The sequence below is a fragment of the Octopus sinensis genome, linkage group LG23 (genome assembly GCF_006345805.1).
Source record: "Octopus sinensis linkage group LG23, ASM634580v1, whole genome shotgun sequence".
Lineage (NCBI taxonomy): Eukaryota > Metazoa > Mollusca > Cephalopoda > Octopoda > Octopodidae > Octopus > Octopus sinensis.
The window spans coordinates 30598843-30617978 of record NC_043019.1 but is presented as its reverse complement, the minus strand read 5'-3'; the positions used below and the strand labels follow the sequence as shown (position 1 = coordinate 30617978).

Genomic DNA, 19136 nt, shown 5'->3' with positions numbered 1-19136 from the left:
TGGGAATCAGAGATAGAGGCTGTGTTTAGGAGGTGGAGCATCATACTTTTCTTAAGGATGGTTTCGAACATCTTGCTGATAATTGATGTAAGGGAAACCGGTCGGTAGTTAAGCGAGTCTTCGCGGCTCCCTTTCTTGAAAATTGGGCAGATTATCGCTGTTCTCCAGTCTGCAGGTATAACACCCGTCGCCAATGACATATTGAATAGTCGTGTTAAGGGCTCGCAGATGACCGGAGCCAACGCTTTGATAACCCGTGGGTGTATGCCGTCAGGGCCGTGACCTTTGTTGACATCGAGGCCTTGAATAACACGTTTGACTTCGTCCCGCATGATGACCAATCGAAGCATTGGAGGTACCGATCTATCAAATGGAGGGGGTTCACGACCATCATCTTGTTTGAAAATAGTTGAAAAAGCCTCGGCAAATAATTGACTCTGTTGATAAGGGTCCTCAATCGATACGCCTGTTGAGTCTACCAACGTTGCAATCTGGTTGTTCAAGCGGGAATTCCGCTGGACATGGGCAAAGAAGGTTTTTGGATTGCTACTGGCATTTGCCGCAATTTTGTATTCGTAACTGAAGCGTTCTTTCTTTTCAATTTTCACGGCTCGGTCTCGTTGAGTTTTGTACACCTCAAAAGCTGCAGTCGAATCCAGATTTTTGAATTCAGCCCAAGCAATATCTCTGAGTCGACGTTCTTGTTTAACCCTCTTCGTCACCCAGGGCTTGTGTTTCTTCCTCTTGGGGAGCCCAACGGGAACTGCCTGGTCAGTCAAACAGATTACATATGCTTTGAGGGATGACCATAGTTCGTCAACTGAGGACAACGTCATCAGGGATCGCCAGTCCAGAAGCGCGGAAGCCTCGGTTAGAATTTCAAGATTAATTGCAGAGAAGACTCTACGTGGCAGCGAAGTAGTCGTGGGCGTAGAAAAAGTTGTGTGCATGACGAACTTCAGGACCGCATGATCACTCTTGGCAAGAGGGGCGCACACAGATACGTCTGACACTGATCTTGGATAGCGGGAGAATACCAGATCTAGCATAGATGGCTGCTGCCCAGACCAATGCCTTGTCGGATATTCAACATGTTACGATAGAAAACAATCTTCAGCCACGTCAAGAAGGGCCTGGCCGAACCGGGAAGATGTTGTACAAATTGATGCGGGCCAATCGATCGTGGGAGCGTTGAAGTCTCCTAGTACCAAACAGTCATGCGAAGCTGAAACGAATCTTATCGCTTCGAGTAAATGAGCATCGTCATGGGGGTCGGCAAGAGGCGGCCTGTAGACAGCCAACACGGGCAGGCAAAACTCAGATAGGCTCAGCTTGCAATAGACGGCATCGAATTTTGTTGTAGGCTGAGCATTAGTGGGTAGAATACCGCTGGACGGTTTGTGCTCAGACTTAACATACACAGCAACACCTCCACCTCGCCTTTTTCCTCTGTCACATCTGAAAAGGACGTAGCCCTGCAGGTGGATTTCTGAGTCCTTTACTGCTGGAGTCAGCCAAGTCTCGGTGATAGCTATCACATCAGGGGAGTTACGTATGGCCAGTGTAAATAGTTCACTGAACTTTGGGAATAAGGGGCACGAGTTGGTGTAGACGATGCTGAGCTGTGAAGTCTGAGGGGCGGGAGTTGGGGAGCAAGCAGAATAAGGGGTATCAGAGATAGCATCGTTGACGGGGGTATCAACTTCACTTCGATTTGCCCTCACATCACTTTCCCTGTCAGCACTACAGCATGGGACCAGAGGTAGGACTTGATTATCTGTCCATCTTGGATTCGTAAACCCTTCTCTCCCATTTGTTTCCTCATCTTTAGTTCGGATATCAGGTTTCTCCGGCGAATTCTCTCTCTTAGTGAGTATTCCTCGCAATAACCCATATTGGGGTCCTCCCAGGAATGCGTCTGAGCTCTGTTCAGAAAGACTGAAGCTTCCCGATCAGAAGAAAAGATTACCCTTATTGGGCATGGTCTAGTATCTGCGGTTGGGTTCGCTTGGAATCTTCCTAGCCGAGCGACCTTAAGGACACTGACCTTTTCGTTCACGGAGAACAATTCTCCAACCAAAATGGAAACAAAATTAATGTCATCTTTTAGGCGGTTTATGCCTGTATCACGGGTGGATTCAGCTTTACCGTAAATTATTGCTGATCTTGAGTGGGCAAAATGTTCTCTACTATGAGCTGTGGTATTCGATTCTTCATTGGAGGATTTCGAAAGGGTGGTTTCATAGCCATCGGACTTATGTCGGCCTGTGGGGTCGATCGGAATGGGTTTAGTGGTCATAATTTTCCCACCTGGTTTGGAACTGCACTGCCTCTTCTTCGGTTTGGGGGAGCGCCACTCCCCAGATGAACTCACATCGAGATCGTTCAGAATTGGTTGAGCAATGGCATTAATGGGAAGGACAGGTGAGGGAGAATCCAAACGGATTTTATCGTGATCAGGTTTCATAGCCAAATCTGCCCCTCTGGAGTTTTGATTACGTTTCTTCTTTTGGGGAGAACAACGGTCTTCAGGTGGGTTTGAGTCTACGCTCCTCAAATTAGGTTGGGGAACCTCCGGGACCGAAAAGGCAGATGAGGAAGAATCCGCACAGGAACGATCATGTGCAGAAACGACCGCCAGTTCCTTCACCTTCTTTGGCCGCTTCGATTTTGTTCCCTTCGGTTTGGACGTCTCCAGGGAAGAAATCAAGGGTGACTCTGCGTCAACAGGAGACCGTTTATCGTGGTCAGGTTTCATAGCTAAATCCGCCCCACTGGAGTTTTGACGTTTCTTCTTTTGGGGAGAACAACGGTCTTCAGGTGGGTTTGAGTCTACGCTCCTCAAATTCGGTTGGGGAACCTCCAGGACCGAAAAGGCAGATGGGGAAGAATCCGCACAGGAACGATCATGTGCAGAAACGACCACCGGTTCCTTCGCCTTCTTTGGCCGCTTCGATTTTGTTCCCTTCGGTTTGGACGTCTCCAGGGAAGAAATCAAGGGTGACTCTGCGTCAACAGGAGACTGTTTATTCAGTAAGAGAGCAACAACAGACTTTAGGTGCTCGACCTCTTGTTTGAGCAACAGCAACTGCTCGTTGAGCTGACTGCTCAAGATCACAATGCATCCCCCAATCCCAGAATCGAAACCGCAACCTTACGATCATGAATTCAACACCCTAACCACTAAGCCACACACCTCCACTAGCTTAATGATAACTAAGTTATTTTACTAAATTTTTAGTTATATTTAAAATTAATTGAAATTAATTGGTGGTGGTGGTGGTGGTGGTGGTGGCGGCAGCAGTGGCGGCGGCGGCGGCGGTGGTGGCGGCGGCGGCGGCGGCGGCGGCGGTGGCGGCGGCGGCGGCGGTGGCGGCGGCGGCGGCGGTGGCGGCGGCGGCGGCGGTGGCGGCGGCGGCGGCGGCGGCGGCGGCGGCGGCGGCGGTGGCGGCGGCGGCGGTGGTGGCGGCGGCGGCGGCGGTGGCGGCGGCGGCGGCGGCGGCGGTGGCGGTGGCGGTGGCAGCAGTGGTGGTGGCGGTGGTGGTGGTGGTTATGGTAGTCTACCAAAAAATATAATTGTATTTTCTGCAAATCACATTGGTGAAGTAAACTTGACATATCTCGACAGCAAATGGTTCCAAACATGACCTTCCTCAACAAAAGATAGATTGGTATATAAAATTGCTTTCTGTGATTAAGGTTAATGAAATTTTGAGTGAACATAGCTGATTTCCACATTAAAAGGGGTTAAAATGAAAGTAGGGGCCATTGAATAATGTGGTCCTGAGTTCAATGTTTCTGGATAGAAAGTAGGACAGTCATGAATGGATTGCCTTTGATCACAAGTTTGATGAGATCTCTTGACCCTTTAACAGCAAACTTAAATTTCAAAGTTATTTCATTAATGATGTTAAATATCTACCAAAAAAATAGAATTGCTATTTTCTGCAAAGTAACATTGCCTTAATAAACTTAATCTTTATATATAAAAGTGAAGTTGTGTGTCTGTCTCCAATGATTTAGATTCCTAACTACTCCCACATTTTGTGGTGCAGTTATAGTCGTGATTCATATCGAGCCCTTCTGGGTATTAGCGTGCGTCTACGATGAGTCTACGATTTTAAAAATAATTTACCATCATTTTTTTCCATTTTAATGCCTTTTTTCGCTATTATATAAGGGAAGTAACTCTCTAAAAATGTCTACGATGAGTCAACGATTTAAAAAAAAAAATTACCATCATTTTTTTCCATTTTTAATGCATTTTTTTGCTATTTTTTGGCTATAACTCTCTAAAAATGCTTTATAGTTATTTCCCTTACAAACCCGAGCAACGCCAGACGATACTGCTAGTATATCATAAAAGAAATTAATTTCAAACATGACGTTCCTCAACAAAAGATTAATTGGAATATAAAACTGATTTCGGCAGTTAAAGGCTAATGAAATTTTGATAGGATATATCTGATTTCTGCAGTAAAAGGGTTAAATTTTATTTCTTCTTTGCCACTTAACATTTCTATCTTGTTCTCCTTGCTACTAATGTTTTGCTTTTTTCCTCTTTCAAAATTCCTTTCTGTACTTCTCTTCACTCTTCACATGTTCTCTTTCACACTTATTATTCTCTTTCTTTGTTTCTCTCACTATTCCCCTACTCATTGCCACCACCACTGTGAGGCAATCCCAAAATTCTTCACTCCCATTGTCTTTTCAATTGAAACTTTCATTGAACTCACTCTTTAATTCTTATCCTTTCTTCTTACTGTATCACCCCTTAATCTCTCCTTATTTCCTTCACTCAACCATTCTCAGTCAGTGTTGTATTTTTCCATACCTAATCTCAAAAACAATCACTTGTACATACTTTGCATGTGTGTGTGTATATATATATATATATATATATATATATATATATATATAACAAAGTGGAGTTGTAAGGTACCACATGAGTGGAATTATATTTGAAAGAAGGTTTAAAAGTGCAGTTTTCCATCCCACTAGTATGTGGTTGTCCTTCACTTTTAGCATTTGTTTGACCATCACCTCAGTGATATCTCCTATATCTCTAGAGCAACCAAAGGAGAAGAGTACTATAGAATTCAAAGTCATTGGAGTTTATACATACTGAAACTACACTGAGCATGGTCTGCATGGCTGATGAGAGGATCTCTATGTTTATTTGTCCTTTGTCCTTTTCTGTTAATCATTTCTATATTCATATTAAAATTACTAAGTCTCTCTAAAAGAGAACACGGCAGCGTTCCTGGAAATTAATAGTTATCGCCATACTAATATGGCATTCTTATAAAAATAAGAATAAAGCTGTCCGCTTATTAGCTCCATGAGGCCATCGCCTTAAGTTAGCTATTTGATACACAAACTGTATCCATATAACCTTCGAACAAGGGAGGTCAGTCGCTACAGACGCGTTTCGGGGTATTGCCCCTTGTCAATGTAGCGTAGTCAGACCAGTAGGTGTCGCTTCCGACTATCTCTGTTCGAAGGTTTTATTTACCTAGTTTCGGTGGAATACATCCACTTGTTAATAGAAACGCTACATTGACAAGGGGCAATACCCCGAAACGCGTCTGTAGCTGTCGATCAAGTAGTGTGGAGCGACTGACCTCCCTTGTTCGAAGGTTATATGGATACAGTTTGTGTATCAAATAGCTAACTTAAGGCGATGGCCTCATGGAGCTAATAAGCGGACAGCTTTATTCTTATTTTTATAAGAATGCCATATTAGTATGGCGATAACTATTAATTTCTATATTCCATTTCAATCTTTCATGTGTGTGTGTATATTTATGTATTTACATGATGTATCATTTTATATTAAACAACAGAGCTTATTCCTTGCTTACGGGCCAGATTTCAAGCAAAATTTGACAATCAAACCTTTTGAAAATATTGAACTTTATAATCTGTTTACTGGTGAGTAATCGCTGATTTTTTATTTTTGTTTTTTTGTTCTATTCCCATATTTTGTTCATATTTTTAAGTAAAAAATATTGTACCAGTTATATTAAGCATTCCATATTTTCAAAAGACACAGGTATGGCTGTGCACAGGTGTAGGTATATCTGTGTATAGTTGCAGGCATATCAATGTTATATGAGTAGATGTGGATGTGGCCCCAGGCCAACAAAGGCCTTGTGGATGGAAATTGAAAGAAGCCCATCTTATAGGTTGTTTCTTTTATTTTTGTTTTACTTGTTTCTTTGATATTTTTAAAAGCCTGGTACTTATTGCATCAATCACTTTTGCTAAACCACTAAGTTATGACGTATACACACCAGCACCAATTGTCAAGCAGTGGGGAGGGGGCGCAAATGCAGACACAGACATAGGCACATACATCTATATACATACATACACACACACAAATATATATATATATACACACATATACATGCACATATATATATATATATATATAGGGTCAAAAGGTAGGATACGTAGCCGCCATGTATATATGTAAACGTTAAAAAAAACAAACTGGGACAAGAACGTGAAACATTTTGAAGACAACAAAAAAACACACAGACGGGACTTTCGAAGCTCTCAGTCATCAGTCAAGAACCAGATCATCTTCACAATTTCGGCTGATTAATCTTGAGATTGCTCCAATCTGGGCAGCCCGCCAAGGGAAATCTAAGCCAATCGCATTAGATTCCTTGGAAGAAAACCTCGAAAGTATACAACACGGTGACGGAAAAACGGACGATGTTACTCGAAAAAAATTCAAAAATACATAAAAACAATAACGATAGCACGGATAAGAATACAAAATAACGTAAAAACAATAATAACAAAACCAGGACGTCAGGACAAGCATCTTTCGACAGGACGAGTTGAGTATAGGCTGGCTGTGGAACAAGTGCCTGAAGGCAAACGGAGCACAAACAAATACGTGTTGTCACACTAACTACTTGATGCGAAAAGGCAGTAGTAGCTGGCTGGTCACGTGAGCACAAAAAGGAGAAATATATATATATATATATTATATATATATATAAAATATATATATATATATATATATAACAAAAAATTGAATGAGAAAATTCTTTTTTCAGATATCTTCAATGTTACCGGTGCTCCAAACAATGGAACAGTGGGCCGTTTGGATAGCATTTTGCATTCACCGCCAATAAGGAACAAGCAGAGTCTGATGGGCCAATATTTGAAAACACCTTTCAATATGTCACTTGTGAAGTTGAAGCAATTTCTTCAAGATAACGATTGTCCTAACTCCCCAGTATTCAGCAAAATGGTAAAGATACTTCTACATAAAGTACCAATGTACTAGGCGTAGGAGTGGCTGTGTGGTTAAAAACTTGCTTACCAACCACATGGTTCTTGGGCAAGTGTCTTCTACTATAACCTTGGGCTGACCAAATCCTCGTTGAAGTGAATCTAACGGTTTTTGTGTGTTTCTTAAATGGCTTATAAACACTTTCCACGCTGCAATTGTATATATATATATATATATATATATATATAAGGTGCTTCTTTCAGTTTCCATCCACCAAATCCACTCACAAGGCTTTGGTCTGCCTGAGGTTATAGTAGAAGACACTTGCCCAAGATGCCACACAGTGGGTTGGACTGAACCCGGAACCATGTGGTTGGGAAGCAAGCTTCTTACCACACAGCCACTTCTCCTTTCTTTTTTTTTTCTAGAGTTAATTGCTTTGTTATTTATTCTTGTTGTGATAAATAAATTAACAAAAAAAAAAAAACGAATCACATTTCCATTTGCAGGTGAAGGGATTATTTGTCTTACTCAATGACTCAAACAACCACACGGATTTTGAAGGGGCTAAATCTTTTGGTTTGCCTGCATCTAACACGACGGTGTTACTCCTACCTCATACTTCCCATGTAACTGTTTACGATTCTGGCATCAAGCTTCCGACCTTTATTGCTACCACGTTAACCAAGGAGAACAAGGTATGGGAATGTTGTGTGTGCGTGTGTGTGTGTGTTTGTGTTTGTGTGTGTATCTTCTACCTTTTATTTGTTTCACTCATTGAACTATGGCCATGCTGGGGCACAACATTCAAGATTCTCTTTTTTTTTTTTTACTATAGTGGCAAGCTGGCAAAATCATTAACATTCCAAGAAAAATGCTTAGTGATATTTCGTCTGTCTTAACATTCTGAGTTCAAATTCCGCCCAGGTTGACTTTGCCTTTAATCCTTTCAGGGTCAATAAAATAAGTACCTATTTCTTTATTACCCACAAGGGGCTAAACACAGAGGGAACAAACAAGGACAGACATAGATATTAAGTCGATTACATCGACCCCAGTTTGTAACTGGTACTTAATTTATCGACCCCGAAAGGATGAAAGGCAAAGTCGACCTCGGCAGAATTTGAACTCACAACGTAACGCAGACGAAATACCGCTAAGCATTTCGCCCGGCGTGCTAATGTTTCTGCCAGCTCGCCGCCTGATAAAATAAGTACCAGTTGAGCCCTGGGGTTGAAATTACTGACCTTGTGCCAAAATCTATATTTGCTAGTAAAAATGTGTTTATCTTTTTCTCTTCCCACAGTTAAAACAAAAGAGCTCTAAAGAGGTCAGCTGTTTCATCCCTGATCCTAGATTGACCGGTCAGTCAAAGTACCTCCCAAATTGTTCCCAGGAAGCTTCCACAAAGGACAACTTAACTTGGATGAATTTGTATCCATCCGGTATAATCTTTCATCTTCATTACGTTTCATTAATCATTTGTTAAAGATTTCATTTATCGATTGATTTTATAAATCATGGTTTGCTTTTCCAAAACAAAGGTTCAAGAAGAGGGCCATTCATGTTAACTGCAGGCTCGTTGGGGGCCAATTAGGCCAATAAGGAATGGACAGAACCAGCTGCAGTAAACGTAAAGGAAATTTTGTTTTGTGTTCAGTGCAGCTGTTGTGTCACGGTTCTTCTGCACGTCTTAAGGTTATTTCTATAGACTTTCTATAGAAATTACAGCCAGCAGTGATTTCATTGTGATGTTTCTTATCCAAGACACCTAATGTAAACACCAACGAGATCAAAGATGGGAAAATAGTGATGGCCATGTATGCCATATTTCAGGGTTTTTTACTCCTTCATAAATACCCATCCAATCCACTACATCACCTTTTTTCAATAGATAGCTATTATATGTGTTTTTCTGCAATTCTGTAATTTAATACTTCTTGTACAATCTTTTTCTAGATTTCATCACTGATGATAAAAAGATTATTTTAAATCTGTCATCGAGCTGTATTCCTGTTCCATATAAATTTGTTTCTGGTAAGTTAACTTGAAAGCTATATTTCTTTGGCTGTGTGGTAAGTAGCTTGCTTACCAACCACATGGTTCCGGGTTCAGTCCCACTGCATGGCACCATGGGCAAGTGTCTTCTACTATAGCCTCGGGCCAACCAAAGCTTTGTGAATGGATTTGGTAGAGGGAAACTGAAAGAAGCACATCGTATATATATGTGTGTGTGAGTGTATGTTTTTGTGTGTCTGTTTTGGTCCCCCAACATCAGTTGACAACTGATGCTGGTGTGTTTACGTCCCCTTCATTTAGCAGTTTGGCACTTAGCGGTTCCTTACTGGAGTTGATTTAATCCTGTACCTCATCAAAAAGAATTAAATACTTATAACAAAATAGAGATGACTGAAATGGTAAAGTATTTGTGAAACTTTTTCCTCTCTCTCTCTCTCTCTCTCTCTCTCTCTCTCTCTCTCTCTCTCACTGTCTGTCTCTCTCACTCTTACACACACAGTCTCTCTTTCTTTCTTTCTCTCTCTCTTTCTCACGCACACACAGTCTCTCTCTCACTCTCTCATTCTCACATACACACTCACACACACAGTCTCTCTCTCTCTTTCTCACACACACACTCACTCACGCACAGTCTCTCTCTCTCTTTCTCACACACACTCACACGCACACATAGTCTCTCTCTCTCCTCACGCATATACACATAGTCTCTCTCTCTCTCTCTCCTCACGCTTATACACATAGTCTCTCTCTCTCTCTCTCCTCACGCTTATACACATAGTCTCTCTCTCTCTCTCTCTCCTCACGCTTATACACATAGTCTCTCTCTCTCTCTCTCCTCACGCTTATACACATAGTCTCTCTCTCTCTCTCTCCTCACGCTTATACACATAGTCTCTCTCTCTCTCTCTCCTCACGCTTATACACATAGTCTCTCTCTCTCTCTCTCCTCACGCTTATACACATAGTCTCTCTCTCTCTCTCTCCTCACGCTTATACACATAGTCTCTCTCTCTCTCTCTCTCCTCAAGCTTATACACATAGTCTCTCTCTCTCTCTCTCCTCACGCTTATACACATAGTCTCTCTCTCTCTCTCCTCACGCTTATACACATAGTCTCTCTCTCCCCCCCCCCCCCCCCTCTCTCTCCTGTTTAATTTCCATTTTTCGTTCACTTCATTCTCCATCCCTCAGGCAGTAACAAAAATGAGTACCGAAAAATACTTGAGTTAGTTCAACCAACACCAACACATTTCTCTCTCTCCCTCTCTCTTTCTCTCCCTCTCTCTCCATTATTTTTTCTTTTTTTTTTTTTAGATATACAAGAATTGGCTTCATTTCAAGTTAAACAAAAGATCAATATTTACAACAATCCTCATTTCTACATTTTTTTATATCTTTATATTTTTAGAGTTGTGGGATGAAGCATTAAACAAGATTTCTGAATGGTTAAACACTTACTCAGAGATCAATATGTTCAGTGGACCAATATTTGATTATGATTTGGATGGAAGAGCTGATGATCAAGAAACAATATGGAAGTAAGTTTCAATTCTGATATATTTAAAGGTGTCAAAATCTTGAAGAAAACATCTACAAGCTTACCTCAACTTACGTTGTCAACATAAGTTAACCGACATTGTGTGATGTGATCTTTTTTTTTTTGCTTTAAATTAAGTCTTTTTCAACTTTAACCTCTTAACATATTATCCAATATTATTTTTGTTTAGAGATATAGGCATAGGAGTGGCTGTGTGGTAAGTAGTTTGCTTACCAACCACATGGTTCCGGGTTCAGTCCCACTGTGTGGCACCTTGGGCAAGTGTCTTCTACTATAGCCTCAGGCCGGCCAAAGCCTTGCGAGTGGATTTGGTTGGTGGAAACTGAAAGAAGCCCATCGTATATATATATATATATATATATATATATATATATATATAGGTGAATTAAATTATCCTAGTATGGATAATTCGGTTAATCAATACCTGGGTAGCAAATTCACGTCAGAAAACACGGTTGAAGCTACATGCCAAGGACAGAAACCCCATGTTCTTGTGTGGAAATTTGTGTGTTTTTTTTATATGAAAGAATGGAGTCGAACGAAGATTTTAACAAAATTCCTTTACTCTCAACACATGTTTCGAAGACTGCATACTCTTAATTCCGAAGGAATAAAAGGTGCATTATGCCGTCTTCTCATCAGGAAAGACAAGGAACCTCTATCAGCCTCAAGACGAACAAAAAGTCAGCAAAAAGTTTTTGTTCGTCTTGAGGCTGATAGAGGTTCCTTGTCTTTCCTGATGAGAAGACAGCATAATGCACCCTTTATCCCTTCGGAATTAAGAGTATGCAGTCTTCAAAACATGTGTTGAGAGTAAAGGAATTTTGTTAAAATCTTCGTTTGACTCCATTCTTTCATTTATTCATATATGTATATATATATATATATATATATATGTATGTATGTGTGTGTATGTGTTTGTGTGTTTGTCCCCACCTAGCATTGCTTGACAACCGATGCTGGTGTGTTTATGTCCCCATAACTTAGCGGTTCGGCAAAAGAGACCGGTACTAGGCTTCCAAAGAATAAGTCCTGGGGTCGATTTGCTCGACTAAAGGCGGTGCTCCAGCATGGCCACAGTCACATGACTGAAACAAGTAAACGATGTCTAGCAAATATATATTTGAATGAAAATATACATTAAAAATGTAATGGCAAGAATTTATTGACCTTTTTCTTTACTTTAAAAATCAGCACGAACTCTCCGGACAACCCAATATGATCAAAACAAGATGCTTTCTTTCACGACCTTGCTACTAAGCAGGTGATCAATCAGAATTAACACTAAATTTAAAAGATGAAAAGAAAACAACAACAAAAGATGAAACACACTATAGTTTACAGTTACTCTGTTTCAGTGAATATAATATATTATGGATATTTTGCTTTCTAAAATAATTTTATATTTTCCAACTTCAGGTTTTCTCCTGAAACAGTTCCAACACACGTTTTCCTTGTACTTACCTCCTACAATCACACAAAGTCTGATTTGGAAAACAGTGTCGCGTACATCCTACCCACTGATCTTGGAGATCATTCATATTGCAGGGTAAGTTTCATCTTAGATAAAAGAAAACTTTGCTATTTTTGTTTTGACTGTCTTTTTTTTAGAGTAACATTAACCAGCCCTACTGGAGCAAACCTATGGCACAGAGGTAGCCTATATAGTTATTGCATATGCCTTAAATATGTTCATTGGTTTTTCTTGACTATGTCTTTCATTGTATGCTTGTAAAATTAAACCCCTTAACCATTTAAACCAGTGATATCCAACCCAAATATTCTACCTGTTTCGTGTTCAAATTGATCAGATCTAGCTTCTCACACCTACCCTACAATGTCATTCGAAAAATATTCACATCATTGAAATCTCAAAGCTACAAGGTAACACATGTGTAGTGGTTAAGTGTGTATGTAAACAAATACGTAAACCGATTTATGATTGAAAAGCATTTATTTACAGTGTTGGTTTAGTGACTGGTCACTACATACAAAATGTAGGCAACTGCTAGGAGTTGCTAGAAATACAGAGTACATATTAGGAATGAATATGTTTGTGTGTGTGCGTGTTTCATTCGAAACAGTAGTCGATCGGCACTTCAAGCATTTCCCTCTGTCTCTGTCGTCTGCCAAAAACCTTGGGTCGTAGATAAATCTATCTTATCTGTCTGCTCCCGTCTCTGTTGAGATTGTCTGCTGTCTCTCCTGTTTCACTTGGTTTTATAATATTTGTGGCAGCTAGAAAAACAGACATACTGCAGCAGAGTTAGTACCTATATAGGTCAACACCTGTCCAGTTGAACTTTGCCCGACATGGCTGAGGTCGCAGGTCAAAGGGAAATGATCAATCAATTTTTGACAGAACAAAGAAAACCTTTTATCGCGCTTGTTGATCGTCATGGTTTGAACAACCGAGAATTCTTGGATTCGGTTTCGAATCTAGGCTTAGAGAAGGAAGTGTTAATTCTTACACATGGTTAATTCAAAGCAATTTGAATAAATAAGCATTACATTTGGCCGAGTGATCTGACTGCTAAAGGGTTAAATGTGTATATATCAAATGAACTGTTTGCTGTAGAGTTAACTTATATAACCCAATGTATAAAAGACAAGGAATTACACACACTATAACCTTAACACCTGTTCAACCACCAAGCTTTACACCCTACCATGTACTGTTTCTTGCTAACTGAATTTCAGTTACTGTTAAGATGTTAATGCTGAAGTTATTGACGTTATTGATATTTAGCAGAGAAAAATTTGCATCAGTATATTATCTGACCCATGCAAGCATGCAAAAATGAATGTTAAGGCTACAATGATGGTGATGATGGGGCTGGGATTTGAGTGATATTTGGTTGCTATTTCTTTTATGTCAGTCACTGCTATGTAGAGTTTCCTTTGTTGGAGAGTTTGAGTATGCAAACCTGAGTGTATTTTATATTTCAAGCATTATTTTGACGAGTTTTTAATGACAACCCAGAAAGGACTTGTGTCTGGAGCTGACCAAAGACACAATGAATTTGAAGCAATTGTAGAGTCAGACATTGTCCTCAGGGGTGTAGATAGGGTTGGGCAAGCAGGGCACATGCGCTGGATACCGCTTTGAAGGGGTCACAATTTTGACCAAAATTCGGGGCGTGCACATAGGTAAACTAACACACGTACACACACATACTATGAAACCTGAAATCTTGGGGGTAAAAATGTGATGTGTCGTTATGTATGAGTATGCGACTACCGATATTTTCCTTTTGTTTTCACTTTAAATTCCAATATAACCGTAATCTACAACATCTGAAAGGTATTTGGAGGAAATGCACAAAAAAATACCCATCTTCCTAATCGTGAGAAAACAATGTTGGCTTGTGTGAATTATCCTCTTCTCCCCCTCCACTACGAAAAGCTTTTCCGTCACAAATTTCTGCTTAATCAGAATCTACATCATCTGAAATGTATTTGTTGCAAATATACTACAAAATATCTTTTTGAAAGGAATGAGGAAATAAAATTAGGTAGGACATATTCAAGTAGGTATGCCGAAACCGATATTCAGTACAGAAAACAGGGGGAATAACTTTATATATTTTATAACTAAGTTCTCTCCCTTGAATCGTTGTTATAAAATTATTTTTGTAATAGTGTTGTATTTGTTTATCAAAACATGTAGTGTTCCATGTTTATTTCTTTGATGTTTATAGTAACTGCCTAAATGAAATAAATATTTCTTCGTGTTCTTTGTGAGGTTTTTTCCGCCGCAGCTACGCGGTCAGGATGCGTGTGTTTAGGTTGGACTTTTTTTAATTTTGCTTTTCGCCACTATTCAATATTTTCTGATGGCGACGACGACATAAAAACAGATTTTCTCATAGTAATGTAAATGACTCACGAAGGCACGTGGCTTAACCATTCGGTCAGAGTATTTGGCTACGAATCATTAGATATGAGGTTCTAAAAATAAGTTCTGGTGTACTCACTGAATCAAGGGAAACAACTGCTGTAAACTTAAAATATCAAGTTCGGAGAAATTTAGGTAGATATGAAAATCATCATTTTAACGCCCACTTTTCCCAACTTGCATGGGTTAGACAGAGTTTATTGAGGCAGATTTTCTACAATCAGATACCCTTCCTGTCGCCCACTCTCACCTGTTTCCAGGAAAGGTAAACAATTCCCTATGGCCAGGAATGTTCTCGTAGTATATTAGAAGTGAATATCACAGTGCAATCACACGCTTCTTTCAGTTTCTGTCTACCAAATCTACAATCGAGGTTTTGATTGGCCCAGGGCTATAATAGAAGACAGTTACCTAAGGTACCAGGCAGTGAGACTGAACTCAGAACCCTGTAGTTCGGAAGTAAACTTCTTGCAACACCTGCATCAGTAGCCAATTTTAGTAAAATTTGGAAAATAATAAAATTATTTTTCGTTTTGGGATTTGGTTTGCAAGTTTCTTTATATGAGTTCGTGTGTTGAAGCATATTCTGTTGTGTCTGGAGAGAGTCATTTTCACCGGTAAAATTTCCACTTATTTCTTATTTTTATTTTCCTAAAATTTTCGTTGCGTCTTGCAACCTTTTCAATAGTTATAGAAAAGGTTGCAACACGCAACGAAATTTTACCAGTGAGTGTGTTAAATAATAAGGCACAAAAAGAAAATGACTCTCCCCAGACAACAGAATAAAATTCTTATTATCAATGAAATGTGACGTTGAGATTCTGAAGGCACATGTCTTACTTTTGACATTTTTATGTAGTTTCAACTTGGCTCTGTCTACCCTGATATATTCATATCGAAAATTGGTTTTCGTTTAGCAAATCTGTAAAAGAGTTGCTATGTTGCTTTGAGGTGGTTCAACAATGGAGAAAGGCAGCTACAACGATGCATTGTGGAATCCAGAGAGCAAGATTAATCAAATAAGACATCTTGGTCACCCACTGCGTCCGTCTCTATCCCCAGTCACCAGGACTTGGTCTTGCCACTGCATTGAAGAGGGTCACGGGATGAGAGAATGAGGTCAATGGTGCACGATGATTCTTCACTTAAAACAAGCCATCAGTCATCAGTCATCAGTCATCAGTCATCATCACTAAGGATGATTAAATGATCAATGCTGCTCATTTGAATCCTCATACTACCATTCGGTCAGGGTATTTGGCTTCCAATCATTAGATATGAGGTTCTAAAAATAAGTTCTGGTGTACTCACTGAATCAAGGGAAATAACTGCTGTAATCTTAAAATGAGACAGTGAGGTCAATGGAGCACGATGATTCTTCACTTAAAACAAACCATCAGTCATCAGTCATCATCACTAAGGATTATTAAATGATCAATGCTGCTCATTTGAATCCTCACACTACGACAGACTTCAGCTGCATCATCTTGATAATATAATCATTTCTTCTATAGGCTCAAGGCGGCGAGCTGGCAGAAATGTTAGCATACCAGGCGAAATGCTTAGCAGTATTTCATCAGCTGCTATATTCTGAGTTCAAATTCCTCTGAGGTCGACTTTGCCTTTCATCCGTTCAGGTTTGATTAAATAAGTACCAGTTACGTACTGGGGTCGATATAATCGACTTAATCCAGTTGTCTGTCCTTGTTTGTCCCCTCTGTGTGTAGCCCCTTGTGGGCAGTAAAGAAATAATAATTGTTTCTTCTATAGGCACAAGGCCTGGAATTTAGTAGGAGGAGACTATTCGATTACATCAACCCCAGTACTCAACTGGTACTTATTTTTATCGACCCTGAAAAGATGAAAGGCAAAGTCAACCTCAGCAGTATTTGAACTCAGAATATAAAGATGGACAAAATGCCACTAAGCATTTTTCCCAGCATGCTAAAGATTCTGCCATCTCACTCCTTTTGATACCAACCCGCCTGAAACCGCCTCTGGCCTTGTAGTACAAATGTCTTGTTTCCAAAAGATCTGAATTAAAATTTTCCACCAAACCTTAGTCACAATATATGTTTCTAACACTAGCTTAATGATAACAAAGTTATTTTACTAAATTCTTTGTTATATTTAAAATTAATTAAAAGGAACACAGAGCATCTCAACAGAAACATGGTAACAAAAGGGTTTAATCATCTTAATAATATAATGGTTTTTTATACATATATTGGATTTTTCAATAATTATAATGTGACTTGGAGTTAAATTGTTTTTGTTTTTTTTTTGATTTTACAGACGCCATCCTGGATTCTACAGAACCATAAAGCCCGCATAAGAGATGTGGAATTATTAACCAACTTGGAATTCTTCCCTGAAATGACATCTGAAAAAGCTGTTATTTCTAGAACTTCATTGTAACTAACACAAAACATAGGACAAATCTCATACAGAAATATCAGGGAGTTTATTGAATAAATAATTTATTTGTTTCCATGGAAATGGAAAAAATATAGCAACAGAAAATTATAATTTATACAGACATTAAAAAGTGATTATTTTCTTAAACACAAAAGATGGATTTTTTTGTTGTTGTTGTTGATTAGGCATAAAAACTTAATTTTTATCCTGTTAATTTGAATTCCTTCCAAAATATTATTAGCACGTAAAAAGCACCCACTACACTCACGGAGTGGTTAGCGTTAGGAAGAGCATCCAGCTGTAGAAACATTGCCAGATAAGACCGGAGCCTGGTGCAGCCTTCTGGCTTCCCAGATCCCCGGTCGAACCGTCCAACCCATGCTAGCATGGAGAACGGACGTTAAACGATGATGATGATGATGATGATGATACATCCTTTACATCAGTAGTTCTCAACTGGGATCCATATGCCCTCTAAGGGTCCGTATAAGAATTGTGGGGGCTCCACACATACAAAATAGTAAATTGAGATCCACATATTCCAAGGGCCCCCGCAAAAATTTTGATTTAGATGTATGTATTGGTATGTATTACAAGAAACAGCTAAGTTTCTTTCTCTAACATTTCTAGGGTCCACCAGAATAAAATTGTAATCAAAGGAGTCCATAGATAAAAAAAATAGTTCAGAACCACATTTTACATAGTCCAACCTATACAACTTAATGTGCAAAAAACAAAATAGGCATTTTGAAAGAAGTATTTATAAATCTAAGTTTTTAAACATTGAATGGCTATGGGGGCAAGGTCCACCAGAATAAAATAACAACCAGAAGGGTTCCGTAGGTAAAAAAAAAATGGTTGAGAACACCTGCTTTACATCATACAACTCTGATGATAATAATTCTTTCTACAATAAGCAGGAGGCTTGAAACTTCAGGAGGAAGGAGCTTGTTCGATTACATTGACAAGGTACTTATTTTATTGACCAAAAAAGGATGAAAGGAAAAGTCAACCTCGGTGACATTTGAACTCTGAATATTGAGATGGAAGAAATGCTAAGCATTTTGCCTGGCATGCTAACAATTCTGCCAGCTCACCTTAATTCTGATGGTAGGCAGAAACGTTAGCACGTCGGGCGAAATGCTTAGCGGTATTTTGTCTGCCGTTACATTGTGAGTTCAAATTCCGCCGAGGTCGACTTTACCTTTCATCCTTTCGGGGTCAATAAATTAAGTACCAGTTACGCACTGGGGTCAATATAATCGACTTAATACCTATGTCTGTCCTTGTTTGTCCCCTCTATGTTTAGCCCCTTGTGGGTAATAAAGAAATAGGTAATAATAATAATAATAATAATAATAATAATAATAATAATGATAATGGTTTCAAATTTTGGCACAAGGCAAGCAATTTCAGGGTGGGGGTTAAGTCAAATATATCGACCACAGGCTTCCATACTTTGTAATATGATGGTCACTAAGGGAGTTTTCCGTATACAAATGGCTTGTGAGAAATATAGTAAACATGTACACAGGTGCAGTCTGTAAGGTGAACATGGTGATGTATTCGGCATTCAGATAAGGATATATAATAAATTTCTTTGACTAAATCTTCGAGGCAGTGCCCTAGCATGGCCGCAGTCCAATGACTGAGACAAGTAAAAGATAAAAGTATTGCACTGTAGTATCATACAGGGGCCCCATGAGGGTGAAGAGGGGCTTTTTCAACAGTCAGCCACATACATCCTTCTCTATTGGCGGTGAACTATAAAGGTCTATAAAGGTCAATGTAAAAAAGACAATGTTTTGAAAATGTTGTCTAAAAAAGCTGAGTAAAGAGTCAAACCAACAATTAGATGGCAGTATTTTGAGAAAATGGCAAAGAGTTGGGGTAGTAACCAAGGACAACATGGGGGTGGGGGTTAGCCTAGTTACATGACTTTGTGCTTATTATCCTCTTTGGGCTCTGACAGAAACCACAGACAACTG

At 39.5% G+C, this 19136-nt stretch overlaps 1 protein-coding gene across 1 annotated transcript in view; it reads left to right on the top strand.

The window, feature by feature from the left end:
- The window catches only part of LOC115223464, a 332103-nt gene extending 314949 nt beyond the window's left edge, over positions 1-17154 (top strand). The window contains exons 48-55 of the mRNA XM_029794052.2: positions 5847-5934; positions 7077-7273; positions 7765-7953; positions 8562-8700; positions 9215-9292; positions 10683-10812; positions 12252-12381; positions 17026-17154. Coding sequence (XP_029649912.1) covers positions 5847-5934; positions 7077-7273; positions 7765-7953; positions 8562-8700; positions 9215-9292; positions 10683-10812; positions 12252-12381; positions 17026-17148 — 1074 coding nt within the window. The 3' untranslated portion in view covers positions 17149-17154. The remainder of the gene's footprint in view (positions 1-5846; positions 5935-7076; positions 7274-7764; positions 7954-8561; positions 8701-9214; positions 9293-10682; positions 10813-12251; positions 12382-17025) is intronic.
- The last annotated feature ends 1982 nt before the right edge of the window (positions 17155-19136 follow it).